Source organism: Poromitra crassiceps (assembly GCF_964638095.1).
Source record: "Poromitra crassiceps genome assembly, chromosome: 9".
NCBI lineage: Eukaryota > Metazoa > Chordata > Actinopteri > Beryciformes > Melamphaidae > Poromitra > Poromitra crassiceps.
In genome coordinates, this window is record NC_139630.1 from 8,812,749 (window position 1) to 8,833,049 (window position 20,301).

General features: G+C 41.1%; 1 protein-coding gene across 1 annotated transcript; it reads right to left on the minus strand.

Moving 5' to 3' along the window:
* Nucleotides 1–14,764: 14,764 nt before the first annotated feature.
* LOC310782155 (uncharacterized protein) lies at nt 14,765–18,367 on the minus strand (the record flags this gene model as incomplete). The annotated part of the gene is made up of 5 exons (XM_083642846.1): nt 18,262–18,367; nt 18,010–18,126; nt 17,512–17,611; nt 16,255–16,383; nt 14,765–15,103 (listed from the first exon to the last, which is right to left on the minus strand). The coding sequence occupies exons 3-5, from the start codon at nt 17,599–17,601 to the stop codon at nt 14,765–14,767; spliced, it is 558 nt and encodes a 185-aa protein (XP_083498972.1). The 5' UTR covers nt 17,602–17,611; nt 18,010–18,126; nt 18,262–18,367.
* Between the last annotated feature and the right edge of the window lie 1,934 nt (nt 18,368–20,301).

Consider the following 20,301-nt stretch of genomic DNA (forward strand, 5'->3'; position numbering starts at 1 on the left):
CTGTATAGCTTTATGTATAGGGTTCACTGTGCACAAAGTAGCTGTTATTTCCTCTATGATAGATCTGTCAACCTGGAGATTGTGCTTCTGAAAAATGTCACCTAAAACATTATCAATGAAGGGACTAGAAACAGAACCATTTAGGTGGTGAAGCTCTTGTAAAAAATCATTGATTGCTGTACCTGGTACATGGGAAAAATGTTCTAGCTTCAACAAAGCAGCTGCAAAGCTGTGTTCTATGATATTTGGAAGGTCCGTTGTGGCATCTGTATTAGAATCTGGTTGTGCATCACTGGATGCCTCGCCTAAATCATCATCTGAAGCGTGTTCGCTGGACTCTTGAGAAGCTACTGTGGTAGATGTCACAATATCTGGTTTGAAATCTGCTAGTGAATGAGAATTATGTTTTCTAGCCTTGTGAGATTTTAAAGTTCCAGAGATACACGTTTGAAAATTGCAATCCAAAAACATGCAAGTAACTATTTCATTTTTCTTCAGGTGTGCATATATGTGAGCCCAATAATCCTTTTCTGACGCAATATCTTTACAAAGACAAATATGACAACTAAACAGACAGCTCCCCGATTGTCTCTGACTGGTTTGTGTAATGTGAGATCTATTTAGATGACTTCGAAGAGCATTCCACGTTCTAAAAGAGCAAGGACAGCTTGAATATGCACATGGATAACGTCTATTTTGCCCATAATGGCCATGGGTCACGCGATAATGCTTCAATAGTTGGGACCTACTTGATACAGCTATTCCACAGGCCTTACACTGCCACATTCACACCAACATTATCTGAAACAGAAGACATGCTACAATTAGCCAACAATATAGTAATTAAATAACGTCAAAAGCAGTTCTACTTGTATTATTATTATTGTGATTTCCAAACATTTCCTGCATATATGAAACTATTCAAAATGTGTGTGGGCATATTTGTGAAGCATAATGAATAGCTGTTTTTGCAAATGTATTACAGGGTTTCTCCCAATAGAAAACAATTGTTTTCTGATATTTTCTTTTTACTCTTTAATTTAGGTAGTAGTGCATAGATTTGCTCCACCCATCATTGCTCAGTGCGTGCTCTTGCTCCATTTCAGTCTCTCGCTTTGACCAGGAAGGAACACTCTGTGCCGTTTGTCCCTGTATCTTATTGTTAAATTACTAGCCTTTAACATTACACAAGCCATTTTAGCTGCATCCATCAGCTATATCGAAGTCGATCGGACAAACGGTTCGAGAAAAAGTTTTTTGTGTTGCCAGTAGGTGGCGCTATACCAAAGAGCACGGAACTAAGCACTGCACTCCATCAGGTCCCACTAAGTGCACTCCCCAAGTTTGAAGTCGATCGGACAAACGGTTCTTGAGATAAACCACTTTTTGTGTTGCCAGTAGGTGGCGCTATACCAAAAAGCATGAAATTCAGCACTGAACTCCATCAGTTCCCACTAAGTGCACTCCCCAAGTTTGAAGTCAATCGGAAGAACGGTTCTCGAGATAAACAGCTTTTTGTTTTTGCCAATAGGTGGCGCTATGCCAAAGAGCACGAAATTCAGCACTGCACTCCATCAGTTCCCACTAAGTGCACTCCCCAAGTTTGAAGTCGATCGGACAAACCGTTCAAGATAAACAGCTTTTTGTTTTTGCCACTAGGTGGCACTATTCCTAGTTTGTTGGTCATGATTGTTGGTTCTATGTCACGCCCGTGGAGACAATCTTTCTCAAAAGAAACTTAACATTAGCGACACATCTGGAGACTTTTTCGGACATGGGATTAACAAGCAAGCAGCAGTAAGCAGACAATGACTGAATGCTGGTAAGTCCTCCCTCCCTCCCGCTAGCATTGATGTTAGCTGACTTTTCGCTGTTGAAAAAAGGCACATTTCCAGAGATGGCCTGCAGTGACAACAGAATGCACACGCAGGCTTAGTTAAGGGTCTTACCTACATGTGTATGAGGAGGGCATAATGTGTGTTCATAAGATGCATAGCGTTAACTAACATTATACCATGGTCTGGGTGAATACTCGATTCTGATTGGCTGCAAGGTGTCCATTAAAAAGTGATAATGTACAGTTGATAAAGTCGTTCAGCCAAATGGTCTGTTCACCATTCATATCAATGCGCCATAGATTCAACAGAGTTATCAAGAGAGCAGTTTGAGCTCTATAGTCCCGTTAAAGTTGAGAAAAAAATGTAGTCGGTCAAAGTAAGTATTTAAATCACCCCTGTGTGCTCAGTTTATCAAAAATAACTCTTATTTACAATTTTGATTTTTGTTTCGGAGATTTCCCTCCCCTGACAGAAGCCGGCTCTGAGCCATTAAGTGACGCGCGCGTGCAAGCTGAGCGGGGGGAGCTGCGCCCTGCGGGGGCGAGCCCGGCCATTTGAGCTTTATATCACCGTTAACGCTTAATATGGCACTTTTATAAGTTTAGAAAAAAAAATAGTCAGTCAAAGGAACTATTTAGATTACCCCTGAGTGCTCAGTTTATTAAAATAACGGCTATTTAGAAATCAGATTTTCGTTCTGGTCAGCTGACAGAAGCCGGGCTCTCAGCTGTCAACTGTCAAACCCTCTCTTTACAACTTACAGCAACCAGCAGCCAGGCACTCTGGGAGAGCGTGCGCTGCCTCTTATCACTGATACAAATCAAGTCAAAGAGGAAAAAGACGAGATCAACAAAAAGAAAACGACGAAATGGGGAGTTAACAGCAACACACTGAGAGACGTCCTTGTACAAAACATACCTGGACTCAAACATACTGAAAGCAGATAGTTTTCACTCTACTCCTGCCTCGCGCCATTTACGTCTTATAAGACCCGCAGACGTTAACGCAATTCCCTGGAATGCAAGTTTAAACGACCCAGTTACATGGCGTTGCATTCTTAGATTTTGCCGTTTTATTTTGTATGTTGTTAAATAGGCTAGAATTGGCCAAATTATTAGTTAGCTTGACTCTAGAAGAATTGTGCCGTTTGTTTTTCTTCCATAGCGCAAACAAACCCCAGCAAGAACTGGTCAAAACCAGGTTTGTGTGTTTGCTTGTATTGATGGGTAAATGAATGGTTGAAGCTGAAGCCATTACAGTCTCCCCCCCCCCCCGGCTGGACCGTCCCGCATTCCTTATTTCCATTTCAAGAAGTTGGCAACCCTAGCTTGGGTGGACTAGGTGGACTTTTCCCTGCTCCTTCTACTCCTTTGAGTCTGGTGCGTGCGTGGACTTGAGTAAAAAAGAAAACAATGACAAAAGCACAGCGTCGTCCAAATGACGGACAATATTGCCGTAAAGAGTGTGATTTGCAACACGATATAAACAATACACCTTCTTAAGAAACGAAATACAAAACACATCAAATGAAGTACTCTATTGGTATCGGTATCCCATTAAGGGTACTAGTATTGGTACTACTACTGGTATCATTTTTATTTTAAATTAATGTAAACAATACCCAACCCAATCCTAAAAAAGAAAAATACACCAGAGAGAGGGAGCAACAGAGCAACAGAGAGTGGAGCAATTTGGGGCTTAGCGAATCAATGCACAATTACTGAAATACAAATACTGTTTTGCATAAATGTAACTCCACATCTCCAAATTCCAAGTTATCATGTGTTTAGGGCCATATGACAAAATTGAAAATAACTTAAAATGAAAATGTAATTTGATTTGATTTATTGTGGATTATAAAAGACAACACAATCCAAGGGATAAAACATGTGAAAGTGTCTGTAAAACATGGAATATTGCAGAATGTTCCATAATTTGGCTGAATTTGATAAAGGTAGGCCTAATTATCACAATAATAAGTAGATCTAATGATCGTAGCTAATATTTAGCTATACTAAATGATTTCATAATTGTAAAATACGCATAGAGAAATGATTCAGTTTTCGATTCGGGTGTTTTGATAGGCGGGTCGGTCTTGCGTGGGACCCTTACAGCACCTCACAACTTAAGTTTTCACCTTGAGAAATGTCCCAGAGGCTGTCTCAGAGAGTCAAGTCATCAAAAGAAAACAAATGTTCCTAACCCCTAAATTAAAATTATAAATGGAAAAAACAGAATTCGGGGGAAAATAACAGATTTTGTGTTGTGTTATGTGTTTAAGTTAGAGTTCCATTTGTAAACCTAGATTTGTGACTCCACCTGTTTTCACTATTGCAGAAAGTATAGAGCCCTACTACCGGCATGGGGCAGCCTCCACTGTTACAAGCTATGACACTAAGGCCCAATTCCAATCCGCCCCCTAAACACTCAAGCCCTGTTCCCTCACTCCCTCTTCTAATGGCCGCCATCTGAAAGTGGTTGAGTCATCAAGTGTGGAAGGGATCCACATTGGATAAATAGGAGGATTGGGACAGCAGAGCCCTTTGCACTTGACAAGATGATGTTGACTCTGGCAGGTTTGGGGCTCGCTATATATTGTTTATTGTCAAGACACCTAAGGCGTTTGAGGGATAGACTCCCTGATGAGTCTGTTCTCATCCAGGCTCTGGCTCTACATAGTGGACAACAGGTAATTTAAAAATAAATGTACCGTATGCAACATCTGCAATCTGCAACATGTGTAATTATAATTAAAATAAGCGTAATAATGACATGTCACCCAACATTATACACAATGTCAATACAGATTCGGTAAAACTATTTCTCATTCATCAAAAAAGTTGTGTATTGCAATTGTAAAATAAATGATCGATGATTATACTCGGATTGTGTAAAATAACTACCGTAAATTCCGGACTATAAGGCGCACCGGTGTATAAGCCGCACCTTCAAAGTTGACTATTTTTTTCTTATATAAGCCGCACCGGACTATAAGCCGCGGGTGTTTTAATGGTATTTTTTTTTTTTTTTTTACAGTGCACACAGTGTCCGCGGTGTGGTGAAAAGAGGGCAAGAGAGGAAATTAAAACAGAAGTGGATTTATAGTTAGAAAGAGTGCTAAAGAAGAGAGAATTCCGTTTTTTATTTTTTTATTTTAGTTACTCACAGTACTATTGACCAGTCCAACTCAAAAGATATTCGGCAGTTTCACTTTGAGCTCTTGTTCCGCCGCTGTCCATCAATGGTTATGACGAGTCTCGCTGGGTACAGTACGCCAAAGCGCTATCCATTGACTTTAAACTTTTCGATGATGCTGTTGTATGTTGCGCGTTTCTGTTGCACCAACGCGGAGAGGTCCTGCCGGACGAAAAAGCGCGTACCCTCCCAGGTGAGGGGCTTCTTCCCCGCAGCCTGGAGGATGAGTTGACGGTCGGGCCAGCGGAGTAGGCAGATGAAGATGGCCCTCGGTGGCAGGTCGGGGTCTGGACGTGGCCGAGGCGCCCGGTGTGCCCTGTCCACCTCTGGTGGTTTCTCGCCTTCCTTCAGGTCCAGGATGTAACACAGGATTTTGCCACGAAAGCGTCCATGTCACCAATCTCAGCTCCCTCTTTTACATTGATCAGGCGAATGTTATTTCTTTTACTCCTGCTGATTAAGTCATCAACCTGCGTGTGCAGGGGTTCGATTTGTTTTTGCATTTTATCCACTTTCGGACTCACTGTGTTGTTTTTGTCCTCCAGTGCGCTGATGCGCTTTTCCGCATTAGAAACTCTGTTCGCTTATTTTCTTTAGTGAGTGAGTGGATGGACTTCTGCACGTTTTCAAACTTGTTTTCAAGCTGCTCAAACCTCTGAGCGATGTCGGACTTAATCGATAGTGTTTCACGGAGTAAAAGTTTAGCCCAAGCCGTGTATCTCCAGCCTCCAGCAGGTGAGTCATTTCCTCATTCATGGCGGTGATTGCTTCGTCTTTTTCTTTCTGCTTACCTGTGTTGTGTTATGTTATGTTATGTTGTTAAAAGAGGGCAAGAGAGGAAATTAAAACAGAAGTGGATTTATAGTTAGAAAGAGTGCTAAAAAAGAGAGATTTTTTTTTTTTTTTTTTTTTTAATCCATAGATAAGCCGCACCGTTATATAAGCCGCAGGGGCCAAAAAAGGCCAAAAAACGGGAAAAAAGCCGCGGCTTATAGTCCGGAATTTACGGTACTTGCATTCCTATGATATAATATTTTTGTCTACTCTGAAATCCCTATTAATGTAATGTTTCATTGTCAATTAAGGCATTCCAGCGCACTCGCAAACACCGCGTTCGTTTCGCGCGTGTGTTCTTTTATTTTTTTGACAGATATTTGCAGCCTTCCCCGTTTTATACGTCACAACGCTATGCATTGTGGGCAATTCCCTTTCCGTAAGTGGCCACAGCTGCTCCCTTACGGTAAGGGGGCAGAAAGGGCTCACTCTGAGCCCTCATTCACTTTGCGATTTCACTGTGGGACATCCCTAAGCCCTCACTCCCTTCACGTGAACGCGCCTCTAAGGGCTTGAGTCAGTAAGGGGGCGAATTGGAATTGGGCCTAAAACACCAGCTCTGCCTTTGGACCCGCCTCCTTCACTGCCTGATGTTGTGGTGGCAAAACTTTATATTTGTGGTAAACACTTGAACCATTTATACTCAATGCAGGCTACCACAGATAATTTCAGTCATTCAGGTAATGGGATCCTTTAATGTCTATATACACAATAAGAAAACGTCTGATTTGTGTGGGATGTGAATTAGGCTAAGCGATCAGTTTTTTATATTATGTATGGGAAACACATATCTTAGCCAAAGCCGCCCTCTAGAGGCCATCTGACCAAGCAACAGATGATACGCTTATTAGTCTGGTGATTCATGATGAACCTCACATCTGATGGGTGGATATTTGTGGCACAAATTTCTACAGGATAGGGTTTGAAAATGGGGTATAGCCTATCTCATAACTAAAACTATTATTGGCTAAATGTAGCCTACTCTACACATTTGTAAATGCCTGTTTCAAATGCATACGCCTAAACATTTACTGTAGTTGAATGATTGTCATTGACACCCAAACCATGGCTGCTCAGGTATTAATAGGGATGCACGATATATCGGAAACTAATAGACCACACCAACACTGGCAAGCTTCGTAATGTATAGCACTGTTGAAACCTAGGCTGTCACTAAATTAGCATTAGTTAACAGCAAGGAACTTCTATATTAACGATTGACAGCTGCAGAATAAGTTCTATAAAACGTGTTTATAAATAATTAGCTAGAGGAAAACTTTTTTACAGGTGGAAGACCCCCCAAAATAGACTGTCTTATATAATTTATCAGGGTTTATGGTACTTTCCATTGGAATATAATCTTTGATTATATGAACAAACAAAAAATATACTCACCAAAACAAATGAGCCTGAGGGAGGGAGTGTGTGGGATGGTTATCTGTAACAACATACAACATCAAAAGGCATCATGATGAATCGTAGAATCAAACTGTTGACAGGTGAATCATAATCTAATTGCGAGGCCAGTGAAAATTCACAGCCCGAGTATTTAAGGTCACTTTTACAGTAATTCTCAACCATTTCCATATTAGGATTTAATTTAGCAGGTCTATGCATTAGGGCCACAGACCCCCATTTGATGATGATATTGTGTCTCTCTGACCCAAATTTCTAAATATTTTTAAGCGGGGCTGTGCACATACAATGCGGTTTTGGAGCTGCCAGCGTCTTTCTGCAAATCATTCTCTATGTAAGGACCCGCTTAGCACACTCCTCTTTCAAGGAACACACCTGCAGGGCCGTAGCCAGGGTTCCGAAATAGGGGAGGTCCAGGTTTTTCCCCCCCTTTTTTAGCCATATTTAGAGTAATATATCATTTTAAATCAACATTAGGATTATACTGTTGTGATGTCATTATTCAGTATATTCTCTTTCATGTCACCACCTGCTCAGCTCTCCTGTCAACATAATTGTAACTAACAAACACAAACTGTTTTAGCCAAATTCATATCAAAATGACACCTACAAACACAGGTACACAACCCAAGCCGTACACAACACACAAAGTCATCATCGATAATAAAAAAAACATACAGAGGGACATTTATTTATTCCTGATAGGAACGATTGAAAAATAAAATAAAATATATTATGTTGTTTTTAACTTTACACCACCTCTTTTTGTTACTTATTGGGTCATGAAACTGAAACCATGCATATAGCCACCTGCATACCTGACTTCGGGAGCTTGGCAATTGGCATCATGCATGATTAGCCAGTAGCATCCCAACGTGTCACACAGGTAACATTACTTAAGAGACAGACTAGACACTTACTTTCTTGGTTGTTGCTAAAAAAATCTGTCAGTGTCACTCACTGTCTGTCGTTCACTCGCTCACTGTCTCGCAGCTCGCTCACCTTCAATTATCTCGCCAGGCAGACAGAGAGTCATCACTCACCACCATGCTGCTGCTCTCTCAGAATCAAGTTACCGCGGACGTGGCGTCAGATGACTTCCTGCCTGACCTGCCTTTCATTTCAAAATAAAAGAGATCCCGTGTTTTTCATGCTTTTCCATGCAGATTGTTTTATTTTTTTCTCTGAAATATTAGGGGAGGTCCGGACCTCCCCGTGCTCATAGCTAGCTACGGCCATGCACACCTGGCTTTTAAACGCTGGTGGCATCTAGTTTTTTTGACAGAGCGCTCTGGGCGTTTAAAGCTGAAAAAAATTGAACATTTGGAGGAAAAGCGTGCTGCTCGTCTTTTCACTCCTCCTACCTCTCCTCCTCCAAGAGCAATCCTCAACCTCTGCTACTGCCAGAATTGGCAATAATCTGGCTTTCATCTTTACAGTCAATAACATCAAACAGACAAAACCAGCTGGCTCCTGTCCAAAGTTTGTGATGAGTTCATTCACTATAATAAAATACATTTGTTGGACGACTGGATAATAGCTTTTGTTTTTTTGTGTTTTATTTATTAATCTTAATGAGTCTGCAAACCCGAACCCAATTAATTAATTATATAAGGAGTGGTGTGCAGCACTGAATAGTTAGATAATTATTTTTAAATAAAAATATTATTTAAAATAAAGATTTCGTTTGCTAAAAGTTATGCAATAATATGTTATGTATTTAAGAAATGATTAGGCTACATCTCTCTTTTTTCAATAGGCTACATTTTGACTGGGCCAGTAAATATTCTATAAGGCCGGAATTCTGGAATGTTGCTCCATTGGCCGGCCAGAAAAAATGGTAGCGGAACAATCCCTGCGTTGTATGTGCACCTAAGGCTGCATTTACATTGCACTTGGAATGTAAAGTGCAACTTTTTTGCAGGAATGTTTTCACACAAGTTTGTGAAAGCAAAATAAATAGCCTATCAAATTAACGGGCTGCATCCAAGGATTTCCCCCCCTAAAATAAAATTAATTATCATCTTAATTCAAGATGTTTTATTTGGAGACAACTTGAGTTTTAAAATAGCACTGTTTGGATAAAGAATCTTCTGTGCATTGGGAGATGAATTTCAGGAGGCATTTTGAACAAAATTGGACTTACGGTGTTTGAATAAAGCCTTCATATGGTTGGAACGGGAGCAAGACACGCTGCAGTCAGCCAATCAGCAGAGTACAGCCTCTGGAAATGGGCGAGGACACACACACAGCATTTTCAATCATGTGCGACTCACAACGAGAGGCAATATCCCATGTGTCCACTTAGATTACAGTCACATTGGGCCATGTCTGATTCATATCAGACTTATTTCAACACACAACACATTCAGAAGAATCTGATGAAGGTCTCTGGACTGAAACGTTATTCTGTTAAATGAACATTTTGCATTTGGAGAGCAGTGGGGAAGTGTCAGAGCCTTAAAGGTATTCTGAGAATACCATGAATTCTCAGATTGAAAAAATAAAATAAAAATAAAATAATAATAATAATAAAAAAATGTATCTATGTGGGTCTTATCTGTGATTGTATAGTGTTAAAACTTGTTTTTTGTACATGCAGGCCACATTTGAGTGGTTTCTGCTGGGAAAGCATTTAAACCAATCAGATATTTTCTACGGACTAGTGTCTGGGGAGAATATCTTCTATCCAAGGGATGCTGAGCCTTGATAGAATCTGATAGAATTCACTGACCAATGAATGAAAGCATATGTGTCGATTGACAATTGACTCAACCAATCATATTTGAGTTTGTAGTCAATGGGCGTATTCTTTCATGCTCAGGGGTATTCTAGCTGACCTCGGTGCTCATGTGACTTGAGGCGGAGCTATTGCCTTTGGTGTGAGATGCGGGGATTTCCACATAGCGAGCTGGTTCAGCACAGTATTGAATAAGAATATTCTGATAGGCAGGGTTTGCCACTGTTGGAGAGTGTGTGCGGGAGTTTATTTCTTTTGATTCAATCAGGTTTTCCCTCCTCCAACCACCTGTCGTTTTTAGGTGTGCGGAAGCTTTGCTTCTTTTTTCATTTTTCACCATCCCTAAGTAATAATTACAATAATAATAATAACAATTTGATTGATTCAATATAGTGTTTCGACCACTATTTGACCACACTTTTGATGGCATAGATTTTCGTTACCTTTCTTTGTGATGTAATTAAAAAAGAATTAGCATTTTTGATAATACATTATTTCGATGTTTGAAGTGCGGAGAAATTAATTGGAGCTACGGCTTTTGAGAAGCCAACACAATAGCTTGGGGTTGCATCTCCAAGTGTTTTAAAATAATAATAGGCTAATAATAATAATAATAATAATAATAATAATAAAATTACGTTTATTATAATCATTGTGATTATTTAATAAAATTATGATAATTATACCAATTACAATATTCAATTAATGCTATTATTACTATTATTATTACTATTATTTTAATAAAATGTTAATTATAACAATATGTGTAATGAATGCAGTGAGCCTATGTGAATGTGTGTGTGTGGTTAAGAACAAGGTACAGAAGGCCCCATTCTGCACGGTTCGCCTATAATAATAATAACAATTTCTCAGCCAAATGGTGTTGAGATTTGTTTCTATATATGAGTGCTCCCATTTCCTGCGTCAGAATGACAAAGATCCTTTGGTCGAAACATTAATGAAATAAACTGAACAGGACGTTCAGCTTATGTGACCTTATATTTTAAAAAATGACATCACCATGAGTTTGTGATTAAAATATTAACAGTGATATCAGCAACTATCAAAATGCACACAGACCCACAAATCTATATGAGTAACAGGAAGCCTACCGTTTCTGCCTGATAAAACAGTCTGTCTGGGTCACCCTATAAATGAACAGACACAATGTCTGATATTAAAACAACCATCTGAATTTAGACACAATTTGTGTGTGTGTGTGTGTGTGTGTGTGTGTGTGTGTGTGTGTGTGTGTGTGTGTGTGTGAGTGAGTGTGAGAGAGAGAGAGAGATACTATGAAATAACTTACAGCAGACTAACCCTTTGTATTTGAGATGTCTGTCTCTCTGATCACTCACACACACACTGTGTGCCAGACAGCCCCAGCCGACCCGTGTCAAGCCAGGCCACGGGGAGGGACCGCAGCGGCCATCCAGAGTCAGAGATGCTCAATGCGCGCCCGCCGCCACGCAACCTCTCCCCAGGGGGAGAGAGACGTGACGGACGGACGCGGCCTCGAGCCAGGCCGATGCAGTGGGGGATACCCTCTGCACCGGGCGAGACGTGTGTGTGCGTGCATGCGTGTGTGGAAGAGCTAATTTGGCCTGTGAAATGGCGCTGCAGTGCATCCATTGTGCGCTCTTTCTCTCTCCCTCTACACGTGGTGTATGTGTGTGTTTGAGTGAGTAAGCACTAGGGCACGTAGAGAACGCTCGCGCAATGGACGCACATTGCAGGCCCTTTCACAGGCTAAATTAGCGCTTCAACAGCGGAAGCTACACACGGTACGGTAGGCTACACTAGGCTACAGACGGCCCACACCAGAGTGGACTGACACGAGAGTGGACTGACAGTGCCCGAAGACTAGACAGCTTAACAGTGAATTGGCGGCGTGCGTGGCTGCGTGGACCACTTGACTGAGCCGTGGGCCATGGCTGTGCTAACAACATCGAGTTTATGTGATTAAAATATGAAAAGTAACATATCAACAAGTATCACATCGCACATAATATGGCCCCATTATTATCACAAATCGAATTAAACAGGCAAACTTACCTTGCAACCAAGATATGTGTAAGCTCCAAAAATGCCGCCAGCCACCTGCTGTTCCCAGTGCACCACGCTGCTGAAACCGGAACCAGATCTGTCTCGTGCAAATGCGCATGCGCATTCAATAAGGCTCGGCTTGATTCCTTTTGGTTGAAGTGTAATGTGATTTGAACAGTTCATCAAGAGATGATTAAAAGTCTTTCAGGTTAATCTAATCAGTTTAAGCTTAATTTCAAACTTGCCAATGAGATTGAAACAGTTCAGCACATAGTGATCAAATGGGTTCCAGGTGAATCTAATCAGCTTGACCTTAATTTTTTACTGCCAAGTTTATGTTGAAAGAGATTCAAACATTTTATCAAAAGATGATCAAATTGCTTGCAAAGGAAATGAATTAGCTTAACCTTACCTTGAAGGAGTACAATCATGTTCCAAGCTCAAACATTAATTAATCACATTGAACACATGAGATCGAGTTTAGTATATCTGTGAGAGGCAAGTTCCCGTTTTTTCAGTGAGGGAGGGAGAGAGAGAGAGAGAGAGAGAGAGAGAGAGGGAGGGAGAGCGAGGGGGAGAGAGAGAGAGAGAGAGAGAGAGCGAGAGGGGGAGGGAGAGAGAGAGAGAGAGAGAGCCAAAAATGAATGGTTAAAGTGACAGTTCTATCGAATTTCACAAAAAGCTGTTTATCTCTGAATATTCTTTCTGACGCTAAAACCATGCTGTATTCAACTGCTAATGCTTACATAACTACTAACTCTACAAACTAACTCTTTTAGACAGAGAAAGTACACATTCTATTAGTACTTTTGAGATATTGTATGTTCACAAACTCCAAGCAGAAAATAATTCTCGGCTCCTGTAAAATGAGCCACAATCCTCAAAAAACGGCTTGGCAGAAGCTACCTACAGCAAGAAAAAAACGGCTGGCAGTCAATGTGTTAATATAAGTCCAGGGTGCAATAATGATAATTGGCACGGAATGTATACTTACTCTACGTATTTTGCTTACTTAGACATTCTACTTATTTTTGCTTCTATCGCATTTACTACTGTTTATTTTATGCTATGTGTGTTCTGTGAGCGAGCTACTGTAACTTGTCCCAATATCCCCCCGGGGATCATTAAAGTCTTTCTGATTCTGATTCTGATTCTGATGTGTCTGTTTCCCTGCAGCGACATCTGAACAACTCACCAAACTGGTCAGGTTCTGGGTACACAGTAAAATTTGCAGTGTTAAATCAACACTTAAAGAGTTATTTTTAACACTGGCTCGGATAACATATGGTCCCACACCACAGGGTGTTAAAGTTACTCTTGACATAGTGTTGATATTTCAGAGTTAATTCAACTCTAGAAAGAGTCCAAATTTAACACTGCATCACCCTGCACAACACTGAACAGTGTTAATAAAATATTACACTATGAGGTAATTAACACCCATAGTGTTACTTTTAGTTCACTCCGAGAGTTAATCTTAATTTAACTCTCCATCAATGTTAGAAGTGGTTAACACTAACACTGAGTGTTAATTTAAAGCTTACTCTCACCAGTGTGAATACAAATTAACTCTTATTGTATTTACTCCTTGTGGGAGTTATTCCAAGTGTTGATTTTTAATTAACTCCTGTCAGTGTATATCTAAATCTACTACTATACTTTAAAATGTGCATGTAATGTGAAAAAACAAACAAACACAATTCATTATGTCAATGTCTTCATTTATTGAAAAGCAAAAGTAGAAGATACCAACTTATCATCTGTCTGAATCAAATAACAAAGGCATATTGCGCAATAAGCACCAAGACTGTATGGCATTCATTTCCAAATCATTACTTCCATCCAACAACTTTACTCTTGGTGGACGGTTTGGCTGCTGGTTGTAAACAGTCAAAAGCATGTATTCTACCAGCCAGTTGTTCAGCATTTAGGAAGTTGCCCTGAATGTACTGCAGAAAAAGTTTCAGCTCAAATGGAGGGACCCCCTCTAAAACAGCATGCATTATGTCTACAGAAAAACTGTTGGCTGTGTGGAATTACTAAAGTGAATTTAACAGACAAGTGTGTTTCACACAATATACATAGTGTAGGATCTGTTTGCATAGTTTGACAGTGCTGTGTGTGCATATCGATAGTTCTTAGTACAACTTCCGGATCATCTTCAAACAATGCTTCTCAAGGAGACAGCAACATCGAGCCCCAAATGACTCCACAAAGCCAAACAGACCATGCAAACCTATATTTTCCACAGTGACCTGAATAATAGTAGCACAAATCATGTGTTTAAACATGGGAATTTGAAGTCCCGCTCTTGAGCGAGTACTTTCAAATCATTAACAAGTGGCCTTAAGTATCAAATTAAACCATAACACTCTATGTCCTGTGCATGGAATAGAGCACACAAATGAATATTCGTCTTTGACAACAGTCCAGATGTTATGGCTGTCTCATCTACATTAGCAGTCACCACCTCTCCTAGATCATCTAGGTCTACACTGCTTAAATTAACATCAGTGTCAATCTGTTGGTCAACAGTCTGTATGTTTGGTGTTTAAATGTTTCCTAAAACCAGAAAAAGTACCAAACAGTCACACGGCCGCATCCAGTCTGAACACATTGAAGGCAAATATTTCTTCCATCCAAATAACCATGAACTAACCGGAAATGCCTAACAAGCGCATTTGAACTAGTTAACTCAGCATGACAAACAGAACACTTCATTCCTAAGCAGCCTTGCCCGGACTTCAGCAACACGGGAACTCTGCTTGACTTCGCAAACATCAACATTGTACACTGTGGTCTGGATGAATGTGAACATGTTGTGGAGCATGGTGTTGTCTGTTGTGCCAAAGACAAAATGTGCCTCAAACAGTTCATCCACAGCAGCAAGGGAAGAGGTTGACCTGTAAGGTGTGTCATTCTTGTCAAGGATGATGAAGAACTGGCGGATTGCATTCTTCTGAGGTCCAACAGCCAGGAGATAGGGTTGAGCACTAGTGATGGCATCAAGATGCTCTTGGATGTTTGTTCCGGTCTGAGAAGACAAACAACACAAACAGACGATTAGAATTACATGGTTGTAATATCAGTGTTATGCCGTGGAGTGCCGTCTCTAACCAGGGACAGCGCGCCCCTTAACCAGCAGACCTTGCTGTCACTGCTCCTTGGCCAGGGCTGTGGACTGGCCTGACTGGCTCCCAGGTTGAAAGCTGTAACAGAAGCTCACGCTTCAGCCTGGGAGGCAGCAGAGCGTAGCCAGCTTTCTGGGTCCCACCACGACGGGGACGGACTGTCTACAGTGCAGCTGCGGTCAGAGAGAGAGACATGTATGGCGATTTGTCTGGGATGCATGTTGTGGTGAGCCGATTGCATATTCCTTTGCATCTTCATTAAGTTTGCATGTTATTAGCGCAGAGCCCAGACATTAAATGGAAAAAAACAAAATGCTGATTTATTTTGAACCTGATCTCACACATACCTGAAAACTGTAAACAGTTTAGCAGCCATTCATTTTCTTGGACAGTTATTGAGTTGATTTGAGTTAAAGTTGCTGCTTGTGTTGTCATTTGTGCACGAATGAAATCACTGGCATCAACTTTGACCTCAAATCAACTAAATAACTGTAAAAGTAAATGAAAGCCTGCAAAATGGTTTACGTTTTTCAGATGTGTGAGACCATGTGCAAAATAAATCAGCATTGTCTTTCGTTTAAGTTCTCCTTTCCTATAAGAACCATCCTAACATAATGTCCACGTGATCTCACATCTTGTTTCGCTCTAGGTATAGTCACATATAGGATACACAGAGATTTCCTAAAATTCCAATGCAACTCAGGGTCTCTGCTGGCCAAACAGTATGGTTTCTGGAAGCAATGAGCATTAACAATAGTAAGGGTAAACACAGCCATAAGTGTAGTTAAGGCTGAAATGGACTCAATAACAATTAACCAACAAGAGTGTGCACCAGGGGAGTTTCTCAGTGGAAAATACATTTTCGCCGTTCGACTTGATTTGGTAACGCTGATTGGCTGAAGGAGTTGTCTGTCAAGGCAAGTACTCCCTCCCACTGAAATCACTGAGTGGCTGGAAGTCCAGACTGATACGTAAGCGAAACAGAATTTGAGGTCACGTGATCAGGATGTTTTTTTTTTTACCAGGCTATCATAAATTACAGTACAGTACAAACCTTCTTGAAGAGCACAAGATGTTTCTCTGCTTGGGATGCCGACACCTTTCCTGGTCTCTTCTGACCCTGGGCAGTGGGTGGAATCATCAGGTGTAACAGCAGTAAAACTGATGAGGTCACTGTCCCAACCTGTAACAACACAAGTTTGAAACACTTGAATTAATTTCTGTGGCCCTTCAACAAAATTCAGTGCATGTGCAATGTCAGCAGCATTTTTACAAAATACAGAAGATGTAGCAGTTCTATATCATCACAAGAAGGTCTTCCACTATTTTTTTATACAATATCTCAATCCAGCTTTAACACATTCACTGCCAACAGTTTTTTTTTTTACTGTAGGTAGCTTCTGCCAAGAAGTTTTTTGAGGATTCTGGCTCATCTTTCAAGAGCCGAGGATTATTTTCTGCTAGGAGTTTGTGAACACAAAATATCTCAAAAGAACTAATAGAATGTGTGCTTTCTCTGTCTAAAAGAGTTAGTTTGTAGAGTTAGTAGTTATGTAGGCATTAGCGGTTGAATACAGCATGGTTTCAGCGTCTGAAAAGGAAAGCTCAGATAATTGCATTTTTGTGAAATTCGATAGAACAGGCAGAACAGTCACTTTAACCATTTATTTTTTTTATCCGCCATCCGAAAAAAAAATCATCGCACACAGAAAACCTTGCACACTGGTCCGATGCCTTTTATTATTATGTTCGTTGTTCTATTAGCAATACGAAAAAATAGTCCTCTCCTGTATCCACGTTACAATGTGACTGACAGATAGCAGCAGCAGCTGATCTGCAGCAGGCAGCAGTGACGTGGACTGCAGCTGGTCAGGGAAGAGGGGCCAGTGAGGTGAAGCGAGCCGCTCAGACTGGAGTGGACTCCAGCTGAGCGGGACTCTGCAACGTACCCTGCCCCTCCGTGTGTGACAAACTAAAATTTCCACAATGAGGAGGACATGCTGGCGTGTGTTTCCTTTTGGCTGCTTGGGGTGCGCACACGTCACGTGAATGCGTGCATCGTGCAGCTGCAGGTAATTAACCAAACAAAAAAAGGGGAAAGCCGAACGGCGCACAGTATGTGGACTGACCGGCGCCGGTCACCGGTCGAGGCCGATTAGCTGAAAATCGGCCATTTCCGGTCACGTGCTGATTGATCGGTGCATCCCTATTTTCAGTTACTTGGATTAGACCAACTTTTTAGAAGAAACTCAGTAAATTATCTCGTCACCGTTTCGTTCCATACATGTTTCTACTATTATTACAGTGTTACCTCCAAATGCTGTTTGTCTGTCTTTAGTCCTGCATCTCTGAATCGTTTTAATCCTCCAAGCAAGGTACCCAGCGCCACTCTCGCCATCATAGAAATGCTCCTTGGAGGGTGAAAGGACAACACAGACACTTCATTAAAGAGACAGCTCACCCTTAAATCCAAAATACATATTTTTCATGAAATCTGTAGTGCTATTTATGCATTGTTTTGTGTTAGATGTATGAGTTTGGGAGATATTGGCCGTAGAGATGTCTGCCTTCTCTCCAATACAAGAACTGGATGGTACTCGGCTTGTGGTGTTCAAAGCACCAAAAAATAAACAAAACCTCTTGTGTGTCTTTCCAGAAATCATGACCCCAAGATAATCCACAGTCCTCATTGTGAGCAGTTTCATGAGTATCCGGGTCATGATTTCTGGAAAGAGATATTGCTGCTAAAACAATGGTGCAATTTTTACTGGGGTCCGTCCGTACAAAACAAGCATGTTTGTCAACTTACTTGCTTGGCTTCTGTATCCAGCCTCTGGCGTTTTCTGGAAGGGCTCTCTGAAAGGTTGACTATCCGGGAGTCCAACGAATCAAGGGGTGATCGCTGGGACGCTCAGGAGAGGCTACCCTGGAGACAGATTATACCGTGGAGACAGCTAACCATGATTGGAGAAAAAAACATTATGTACAGTTCCTTCATAAACCCACCCCTTATCTAATGAACAGAAGCTTCACATGACAAATAACTGCAAAAGAAACAAACCTGTTTCATATTTGATGTTTAGCACCCCAGTTGATATTCATCATCCAACTCAGTCCCCGAAGTGTGGAAAACTTTGACACCCTCTGTTACAGCTGGGACACCAAACTTTGCAAATGCTGAAAACAGGCACAAAAGCTTGTGTAAACAGAAAGGTCATTGATATATCTAATGAGTCCACATTAGTCTACTAACTAATATTCAATGAAACTGGAATTACCATAAAAGGCTCAAACAAACACTATAAGAGAAATAAAATTACTGCATTTTAAGTAATGCATGCAGCCAAAAACCTCATCGCCAAGTTTCACTTTAAGCAACATGCTCCCTGCAGAGAGGAATGTGATCAGCACAACATTCCTCATGTTAAAAACTGCATTAATTTGCAATATAACAAGCTCATACATTTCAACAGAACAGCCCTGGTCAACTTTTAGGTGACTTATGTTCATTTTATTAGAGAATAAGGTTGTTTAAAGCCACCAAACAGCTGACAAAGTATCAGCTATTTTGCAGAAATGACCAGTAAGGTTGAATTCTACTTCATGTTTAACCATGCAATCTTGCTGAAGGTGCCACATCATGTTTCTCTACCTGCGTTGACAATGCTTGTGATTCCATCAGACTTTTCACAGCACGATTCAGAAGCTAAAATAGTGTAACGTCCTCTTGGGAGCTGCGTGTTTACGTCTCAAAGCATCGTGGATGACTGAACACCACTCGTTCTGGCTCTGATTGTGACCAGCCTGCTAACGTTAGCGTTGATCAGTGTCAAGCTACATGGAGTTAACTACAGACACAGTCAGATTTGCCCCGAGCAATTTTCAAAGTAAGGCACCAATTTAAGTGGACTCCCCGACGAATCTGATAGTTTATCACATCAGTAACGTTACATCAGCGTCATGACGGTGAATATAAAGCAGCAATATCACACAGCCTGTCGCAGCCTTGCTGGCCTGAATGTATAGATTACCCCAGCAGTGCATACGAGACTCCAGTCCTCCGTTGAGGCAAACAACAAGCGCCCAGCAGCCGCGGAACGCCAACAGGTGCTTCTTATTCACCTAATCACAGACTCTTCTCCGGCTGGATCAGCCCACCCGCTACGTCAGTGACCACACTAGTGGTGTATCCCTACGTCACCCCACTAGGCTACAATATAGACACGAAAATAATTATAGGCAGGCTGCCTTGGATGCAAAATCATTTTAATCCTTGAAATAATGTGATTGCTGACTCATAACGTTGAGGAAACATGTAGAATACGACTCAGCAATTTTCAAAGTAAAAGACTACTGCTGCTAGCGCTAGTCAGCCAGGTAGCCTAATGCTAGGCCGGGGTGGACAAAAAAGGTCCATTTTGCACCCTATAACATTACTGGACTCAGTGGACGTTACATAAATAATACAATAACTCAGCCAACAACATTTACATTAGGTTACCTCTTGCTGATATTGTCCAGTTTGATGTTAGTGTTAAGGTTAGCTGACGCTAATTAGCTAACACTAGCGTTAGCTTGCTGCCCGCGCACATTTAAGCTGCACAACTCATACTAGTTAGTTAGCCCGTTGAAATTCGGAATTTTAAGATACAAAACCAACTGAAGTATGGTGAGCAACAACATTAAGTTATTCTAACATGCTGCTTCTGTTTAAATGCCAAATAATGTGTTTAGGGAATGAACTTACCGAGGTCTTCTGTGCTTTTGCGTGGAAGAAAATGGCGGTCCTGCAATGTGGAGGGTAGCAGAAGGTGGGCAGGGCTTCCCAGTGTAATTAAAAGCTAACTCTGGAAATGTACTCCAACACTACGGGGTATTTTACTCCACTGTTGTTAAAATAACTCCCAAAGTGTCTAACAATTTTGACACAGCACTTTTAACACTAGGGATTTTGCTGTGTAGGGTGGTGTGTCCTGCCTGAAGCCCTCAACATCAAAATTTGCTCCTGGGTCAAGATGCCGACTTCAGCCACCTGCACCGAACTCCTGAAAGTCCCTGGCCACTACACATCCTTCAAGGATTTTTCTGATGATTTTACAGC